Raw genomic sequence first — 9,673 nt, forward strand, 5'->3', positions numbered from 1 at the left:
TTTCCACCAAATAGTCATCACAAACAAGATACTCAGTGCCTCTGTCAATTCTCAAAATTTTAATAAAGTAGCCACTCTGGTTCTCTACATAATATTTGAACTTTTTAAATACATCACATGCATCAAATTTATTTCTTAAAAAATACACCCATGTCTTCCTACTGAAATCATCAATGAAGGTAATAAAATACTTACTACCACCATTGGAAGGAACTTCAATTGAGTATAAATTTGAATGAATCAATTCAAGCGGTCGATTGGCCCTCCAAGCCTTGCCTTTTGGAAAAGGATCCCTGTGCTTCTTTACCAAAATACAAGACTCACACTTCTTATCAGGAAACTCAACAGAAGGCAACCCAATAACTAATTTCTTTCTTGCAACAAATTTCAAACTCCCAAAATTCAAATGCCCAAAACGCATATGCCATAACCAAGAATCATCACAAGTCATGGAATTAAAGCAAGGTAAATCACCACAGTTAAGAGAAAGAGGCCACAAATGACTACGGTTCATTTTACCTTGGCAATTAATCCCAATTTCTCATCACTTATGGTACCATCACCATATTTAAAATGCAGATCATAACCTTTCTCAGACAATTATCCCAAACTCAACAAATTATGATATTCACTTGGCACATAGAAAACATCAGAAATATAATTCGAAGACCCATCTTGCAAGATAATTCTGATTTTTCCTTTTCCAAGAACATGCACTTTTTCATTGTTTTCAAATCTCACAGATGCATGAAAAGATTCATCCAGGTCAAAAAACATCTCCTTTTTACCACATATATGATTACTATAACTAGAATCAATAAACCAATCATTCTTCATAGACTCTTCAGCTGTAGAACTAGAAGGTCTCCTCTCTATCACTACTATTTTCAGCCCCTTTAGCATGTACCTCTTTATTGGACCAACATTCATTCTGATAATGACCAATTTTACCACAATTATAACATTGCACATTAGATCTATTACGCATTTGAAAATTATTTCTTTGACTTTCCTATTGATTGTTTTTCTGATCCCTATTAGAATTATTTCTGGGTTGGTAAGAAAATTACCTCTTCCATGACCACGAAAGTTACCTCTACCTCCATGTCCTCTACCTCTGAAGTTCTGTCCCCTTTGATTTGTATCTATGCGATTCACCTCCTCTTTTCCTTTTGGGTGATCCTCCTTGGCTTGTAACATCTCCTCTACTGTATCCAATGGCTGCTGATTCAGGGACATCTCATACGTCAACAATTCACCTTCCAATTCAGCAAGTGACAAATTGTCAAGGTCCTTTGTGGCTTCAAGGACCGCCTTCTTGGTGTGAAATTTGGCAGTTAGAGATCTCATAACTTTTTCAACAACTCTAACCTCTTCCAAATTCTTACCATTGGACTCCATATCATTGACAATTTCTTTAATTGTGCCAATAAAATCTTTAACTGACTCCGTGGATTTCATCTGGACCAACTCAAATTGTCTCCTAAGTTCCTGCAATCTAATTTTTCTCATGTTAGCAGCATCATGATTTGAGTTCACTAAAATTGTCCAAGCCTCTTTTGCTGACTTTGAATGTATAAATTTTTTGGCAACATGCAACTGGACTTGAGTGTTGAGATAGTACACTGCCTTACAATCCAACTGTCTATTTTTCTCTAATTCTTTAACTGCATCGCTTGATAATTCTATACCTTCTACCAGTTCCGTATATCCTATTTAAACAATTTTCCAAACTCCAATATTTTGGAAAAAATTCTTCATCATTGACCTCCAGCCTCAAAATCATTTTTGCCATCGAAGATAAAAACGTGACAATTGTGCAAATAATTTGGATCCATATTTTAATTTCTTAGGATCTCAAGCAAAACTCTGATGCCACTTTGTAGGAATACAACCCACAGGATAAAACAATTCAAGGCAAAACTCAAAGTCAAAGACACAAGTATTGCAGCGGAAACGAAAATCGAAGGAAAGAAAAGGCAACGACAAAACGACAAAAGACAAAAACAAGCAAAGCTCTGAGGAGGCACCAATGTATCGTATTCTTCTCAACTCACGGCACACAGGACCAGGCTACAAGCAGCGGTATATATAGACCACTCAGTCTCCTAAAACTTAGCTTCCGAATCACAAAGGGAATCTATTAAACAATTGGACTTGGACTTAAAAAACACTACCGACTAGGAAACCAAGACCAACAATATAGAAATTAACTAATAATAATAATCTTGATTTAACTACTACAATTCCTTCAAAAGAAAAAGGCATAAGGAGTCAATTGTAATGCGTGTGTTTCACATGTTAGAGGATGATGATGAGAAAATATGATGCTCGCTTATATGTGTCACTAGTTAGAGGATGATGATAAGAAAATAACTTGTGAATTCATTTCTACTATGATGCGTCAGTTAGTTTCTTTGGTTTTCATCTAAGTAACCTCATATTTTACAAAGTTAGGTTTGTTACAAAGAAGAAAAATCTTTCTTCTTAGAAAGTTCTTTCCTACTATTCTTTAAGACGGGTGTTCTCTTGGCAATCCAGGGTTGAGTGGAGGGGGGGCTTTTGCAGGACTCCCAGGGGGGATTTCTCTTTGGCTTCTCCTGCTTCTTTGGTGTCACCACCAGCCTGCATGTCGAGTTAAAAGCCTTGGTGTATGGGGTAAAATAGTGTGTAGTTCGAGGCTTCATGGATCTGCACTTGGAGGTGGACTCCCTAACCCTGGTTCAGATCATAACAAGGGATCATGTATGCCCCTGGCCTTTGCAGGTGGAATTGGATGATCTGTTGCGATTCCAAAGTTTGTTTCGGTCAGTATCGCATTGTTTTAGAGAGGCAAATAAACCTTCGGACAGGCTGGCCAAGATGGGTGCGAACCGGGGAAGTGATGCTTTGTTTGATTCCTTTGTAGAGCTGCCCCCTATGGCCTGCAGTGACATATGGATGGATAGGTTAAGCTTTCCTAGCTTTTGGAGAAGATTCCTGTGGGTCGGAATTTTTTATGTAATCGTTCCTGGGGGTGAATGAATGAATAAAAAAGGTTTTGTTTAAAAAATAGTAAAATATTGCAAAGCATATTTGCTGCCCTTCAAAATATATTATAAAAAAAAACCCATTCCTCACAAAATTTAAAGAAAAGCACTTTTTAACTTTATTTTGAAATGTCCAAAATTGTTGGAGTCAAACTTCTTCTCATACATCTCCTTCCTTCAGTACCAACAATTAGGTTATTTGTTAGTTTAATCAATAATTGATCATAATTTATTTTAATAGACGCTACTAATTATGTTAAAAAAAATTTCACATTTTTGTTTGATGAAGATAGGTCACTCACCTAGTGCCCATCCAAGTTGGAAGTTGCAGCATTTTTATCTTCTACAAATTGAACTACTATAAGTAACAGAGAAAAGAAAAAGGTGCAAAACAGAAGCAGTCATACACAAGCGCAGATCTCTAGATGTATATCTTAGATTTATTTCGAGTGATGTTGTGCCGTTCAACCGGCAAATAGGGTTATTATATTGTGCTCCTTTTTAGAATCTTGAGTATGCTGTATTTATTAGTATTTGTTTTATATCCTTTTTGAGTATTTATATATTCATTTGGCCTGTTCAATGCCTTTGTTGACAGGCCTTATTACAATTAAGTATTGAAGGTAACTGACTGATTTACCTTTGTTGAAGGACAAAGTCATACACGTGAGCTTTTCTGGGACACTATAATTATTTTATCAAACGCAGTCTTGCTCTTCCTTGGAGTCTTTTAAGGTACTTCAACATAAATTACTTTTTTGTGTTCTTCCAATTGTGCTCAAAATTATCTTTTTCTTTTTTTTTTTGGTCTGCACTTGTTTATTGTTTTTTTTTTTAAAAAAAAAGGATTAACAGTGATTTTCTACTTATCACGGTGATGACTCGAATCTATAATCTGTTAGTTATAGGTAAAGTGTATTATCTATTAGACTACGCTTCATTGCATTGGTTTTTGTCTCATTCTTTCTTAATTTTTCCCATCCTCTTTGTGACGTTTGATTCTTCCTTGGCCAATAGGATATTATCTGACATGGTACTGCAATATGCAGGTAGCTTCGTTTGGATTAGCTATTTTTTAGGATGGTTTTGAAAAATTTTATTGTAGTAGAGTTTTTAAAATATATTTTGGGATATTTTTTAAATATTAAAAAAATTTAGACTACTTTTTAGAGTACCTTTTAGAGTATATTTTAAAAATTTTTATAGTATTTAAAAAACTAGTTTTTATAATGTTAATTAAAATATAATTGAAAACAATATGTACTTGAAGCACGTAATAAGTTACAGACAGACAGAATATCCTTTTAAAATTAAATTAGATGCTAGAAAGCCAAACATGTAACATTCATGTTTAAAAAAAAAAAAGATATATAGAACATCATGATCCGTCATTTTATTTCCAGTTATAAAAGTGGATAATTAACACCTCGATACATTTTTTTTTAAATGTACACTTTTCTTCCCTAGCCAGTAAAATAAATTCTTGAAAGCTGTCAAATAATTTAGTGTCTTTTTTTAAAACAAATAAGGAAAAAAAAATTAGCCATGATACATCACGAAGGACCAAGAAAGAAAGAAAAGTAACCAAGTCTTCATTAACTTGACTAAACAAATAAATTACAAAAAGATAGCGAGCTATATTATCAGCAACTATGCCAGAGAGCACTTAGTCAGTTTGGAAATGCAAGCAACTTATGTATGCCTAGCAATAAAATGGTTCAGAAAGGTGTCTATTTAAGGGTAAAAATAACACAACATTGCCGTGTAATCTGTTTGATCTTAATTTTAGGACAAGTATTCCTCAATTCTAATCAATTCGAATTATCATACGTGGCCGAGATAACATGGGAAGTGGATTCAGTGATATTTTTTATTTTTTTTATTTTTTTAATTCAGTGATATGATCCAATTCCTATAAAACTGCCGAATGTTGATACTACTGAATTGGTTTATCCAATGCACCTGTCATTTGATGAAACAAATGAATCATAATACATTAAGTTTTTTCTAACCTTTGGTATGATTTCATCTTTGAAGAAGTATGATCAAGTCATTTTTCTATGAACACAACTTTGATTTTTGAGACATTCTCTCCTCACCTAATACAAAACAGAAAAACACTTTTACTGCTATACCACATGGACAAAGCAAGTGTTTGTATACACTTAGCGTAGAAAAAAACAAAACTAATCCAATCAGCAGTAAGACTGTGGTTTATGTTTTATTCTTGAGGCATTTCCTCCTTACATAAAGACAGCAGAAAAAAAAACTTCCATTTGCACAAACGAAAAGACAGTAGTTGGGCACAGTTGCACATCCTGATGCCGATTCCATGCCAAGCCGTGTATGGATATTCGCGTGGAGACAACTCAGGCTAATTTACTTAACAAAATAGGAAAAAAATGCACAGTTCAGTAAGCAAACGGGAAGGAATTTATCAAATCTTGAAGCAATAACTTGTTGACTGATTTCCTGGCCCGATCAATTCATCCAATTGTAATTTAATTTGCGCATCTTGTCACATACACACGTCAAATTACTCAGTTGTGACATAAGGTTTCACTTTAAATTATGGGTTAATTGCAGAAACCTCCCTTGAGGTTTTCTCCGATCACACCTAGCACCCCATACCTTTCATCACACCCTTTTGTGGTGACAACTTTCATCACACCATTTCATCATATCTTTCAGAAATCACACCTATCATCTTTAGAATAACAACTTTCATCACATTGTCAGCCCTTTTGTGTAAGAATAGTATTTAAAAATTATTTATAGGAGAGACACTATTTTTTGTTCCACTTTTACCCTTCTGGGAAAATGAGTTTTGAATTTACAAGATGAAAATAAAAACAAAACTGTAATAAAAACAAAACTATCTTGTGATATTATTTTTGAAACTAAACGGGTGCAAACGCAATAAGCACAAGAAATTTCTTAACTATGCTACTGTAGAGGATCGTTGGATAAGACCATTTTTAACCTATCTGGTGCTTAAGCTGTATAAAGTAACTTGGAAACAAAATACCAATATCATTCACTATCAATTTTCTTTGGGCAAATTGCAGCAACTGATACATCAATCAAATATTGATTGCTCTCTACATTTTTTATTTAGATTACAAAATCAATTTGATGAAATCCAAGTACAACTTGACCAGACTCTTAACTGCATAGCTCTAAATATACAGTCAAGTATTTCTCATGCCTAGGCTAAGTACCACTACAACTCAATATTAGTAAGGATGAACATGATTAGACCCCAATCCTTTAGCTATTTTTGTAGTTTTATAAATATTCATTTGATTGCCATCATCTATGGACTACAAAACATCATTGCATCTCAATTTTGTTAACATGCATACTATATATTAGCTAAGATCTTCACCATAGTCCTTAATATCAACAAAAAAACTGCAGAAATTAAAAAGCTCATGCTTTTTTTCTTTTTGTGTATAAGTGGGTGGTGAAACTGATTTTTATCTACTCTGGTGGAGTTGAAGCTAAAAACCCACGACCTCAAGAGCATCCCAATCTCTTTCGCATTCAGCTACACTTGTTAATTATCTTTCACCAGATGACTGATTTTCGCCTAACTATCACCACATCTTCATCGCCAACTATATGCTCAAGTGGGATTAGCTAAGAAAGCCCATCATCAGGCTTCTATACTCCAAAAATGGCACTCAAATTGTGAGCCAAAAATGATAGCAATCTTTTTCTTTCAATTTTCAATTAATATAGCTTCAAAAAAAAATTTTCTTTTTGCAGCATTTTCCTGTGCAAGAATTACTTAATGATAGGGGATAGCATCGTAATTTCCCTCTACTGATTGGGACAGCATGTCACTTCATTCTGCCAAGGGTAGCAAGTGTGATTTCTCAAAGTTAAGGGGTGCTGGGTGTGATTAGGGGAGGTTTCCAAAATTAACCCTTAAATTATTTAATGTGTGTGATTAGGGGTGTGATTAGGAAACCTCAGGGGAGGTTTCCGAAATTAACTCTTAAATTATTTAATATGGAGTCCCTACTCCCCACCTTGCCAACTCAAATCGCATTCCAATAGATACAAAAGAAGTTCTTAGAGATTCCTCTCGACAAAGAATTATTGAACATTTTCATTGTTATTTTTTGCATCAAAGCAAATGGATCCCTCGATAAATTTTCCTTTTGAAAATTTGGAAGCTCTTTCGGGTGAGGATGGTGAATTAGATTCCGTCTTAGGAGAAAACAATCGGTTTCCAGCATTTTTGGACCAGCTGTGGGCTAGCTTCTTCTCTCCTGACAACCTTTCTTCCTCAGGTCCTGAACATGATTGTCCTGTTGCAGATTCACATCCTTTGTCATCAGTCCCTGATCAGCTACTTAATGATACATCTCCATGTGCTTCAAGTCACAAAAATAGGATTTCTAGCTTAGCTGCAAGGAATTTACAATACAAAAAAAATTTACTCGCGGATAAGAGGCGGCGAGAGATTCTCAACAAGCAGTTTCTTGCTTTAGCTGCACTTCTTCCTGGCATGACAAAGGTAATCAGACTAATGTTTCTTTGTAAAGGGGAGGGGGAGCACGGTGATAAACTCTTGTTCTACCACAACAAATTAAAAGTAAAATTAAGGGAAAAAAAGCCCTTAATGACCATGCAGATTTCATATCTGAGCTTATTCTTGCTTAATTTGATAATTAATTTCCTCCTCAATGGTTTTCCGATTACCTGAGGTTTGACTAATTAGGGATATCTGCTTACTTTCTAGACGGACAAAATCTCAATCATGAGAGAATCTGTCAAGTACATCAAGCAACTAAGAAAAGAGCATAACAAACTAAAGGAACATAATCCCAACCAAGCAGTGATTGTGAAGAAGTCAGGGGTTTTCGAGGAACAAAACGGTTGTTCTATCCATGAAAGATCATCAGTTTGCAACCAAGAACAACTCCCAGAGATTGAAGTCAGAATGTATGAGAAGAATATTCTTCTGACTATCCGATGTCAGAAAGATAAAGTTGTCCTAGCAAATATACATGTGGAGATTGCAAAGCTCAACTTGACCGTGATTAGCTGCGATATCATGTCTTTTGCAGGACTAACCTACGAGATCATCATTCTTGCAGAGGTAACCCCTTCTTAATACTCCAACCCCAAATAATATTCAATCTTAAAAATGCTCAATCTTTGTTCTTCTTCTCCTTTTCTTTTGGTTGCAATCATTAATTAATCTTTTGTTATTGGTTGGGATTGGAGAGAATCCAGTACAATCTCGTATGTTGAAGGTCTTTGTTCATTCTAACAAATTTGTGAAAATAGTTCCTTTTTTTTGGCCCTTTTTAGCAGGTTGAGGAAAATTCATTGTTTAAGAGACCGAAGAAATTAGCATTTTTTTAAGGTTTTGAACCGATAGCAACTGACATGTTTGAATGAAACTTGTTATTCTGCAGATGGATACTGATTTCAGCTTGAGGGAGAAGTGTCTTGTCAAAAGACTTCGTTCAGCTTTGGCCATTCATGAGAAGCTCAACTCATCCATCAGAAGTGGACATAACATATAGTATAGCTGTTTTTTTCCTGCAAAAGCGGAGTAAGGTGCCAACAATATGGTGCTCTTACAAAGTAAAACATTTCCTTGCAGTGTCCCCAAGAATACCTACTGTGATTTGAGAGAAAACCTCCCAGGCCCGGATTCATACCCGTAATCCTCAACTTAGGTCTTGGGTGAGGATAGTTATTCTGTGTACAATTTGTTTGATAAATGTCGTCCTGGATACTATTTTTCAAATGATTTCGATAATGGGTGGCTAATAAACACTCTTTAAAAGACATCTCATGTGTTAGTTATTTAAAAAAATATAGTTAATGTGGAAAAGTATCTAAATATAGGGAGTACAATAATTATGATTACATATATTAACTTGATGTTGGTTATCCATTCAGAAACTATTTACAAACTTTTCGAATGGATGTTTTCTCTATCTGCTCATCAATCTTAGAAGGGTTTTTGTTATCCATAAGGTAGCCACCTAACTGTATACTTCACACAAAGTTATAGATTGTTTCTTGAATATCCATGTGCGTTGGATTTAGGAAGAAGGATCACGTGGTTGACTTGTTTAATTTGGGAAAATTTTTCAGACATTTCCAAATGAACCTTCTAATCACGGATTTCCAATTTATTTAGACATATTGATGTTACTCGATCGAAGGTTTTTTCATTATTTCAATTTAATTTGAGCTAGAATTATAGTATCTTTTTTGAAGTATAAAATTTGGAACATAAGATATTACAATGTCCAAAGCTAGAGATCGCATATATTTCCACTCTACATGTTTAATTAGCGTTATGCTTGGCTCATTAGAAGTCTATATCCTAATTTGAAAAATATATTAACACACGGGTATAATAAATGTGAATGTATACATTCAATAGTAATTAAGGTATTATTTAGATATAATAACGAGTCCCTTCAGGGCATTTTGTTAAAAAAATCCTTATGTTTAACAACGAATTGTAAATGTGGTTCCCAAAACTTGTTGTATGAACTGTGATAAGAAATGGGGCCTTATAATTGTGTTCTTTCCAAATCAACTATGTTAATATAATTCTTACCACTTCTAATGTAAATTTATAAAACTTGGATTGAAATTTGAAT

General features: G+C 34.4%; 1 protein-coding gene across 1 annotated transcript; it reads right to left on the bottom strand.

The window, feature by feature from the left end:
• Positions 1-600: 600 nt before the first annotated feature.
• Positions 601-1,512, bottom strand: LOC140008830 (uncharacterized). The gene has a single exon (XM_072053723.1). The coding sequence runs from the start codon at positions 1,510-1,512 to the stop codon at positions 601-603; it is 912 nt and encodes a 303-aa protein (XP_071909824.1).
• Positions 1,513-9,673: the final 8,161 nt, after the last annotated feature.

Source organism: Coffea arabica, chromosome 6c (genome assembly GCF_036785885.1).
Source record: "Coffea arabica cultivar ET-39 chromosome 6c, Coffea Arabica ET-39 HiFi, whole genome shotgun sequence".
Classification (NCBI taxonomy): domain Eukaryota; kingdom Viridiplantae; phylum Streptophyta; class Magnoliopsida; order Gentianales; family Rubiaceae; genus Coffea; species Coffea arabica.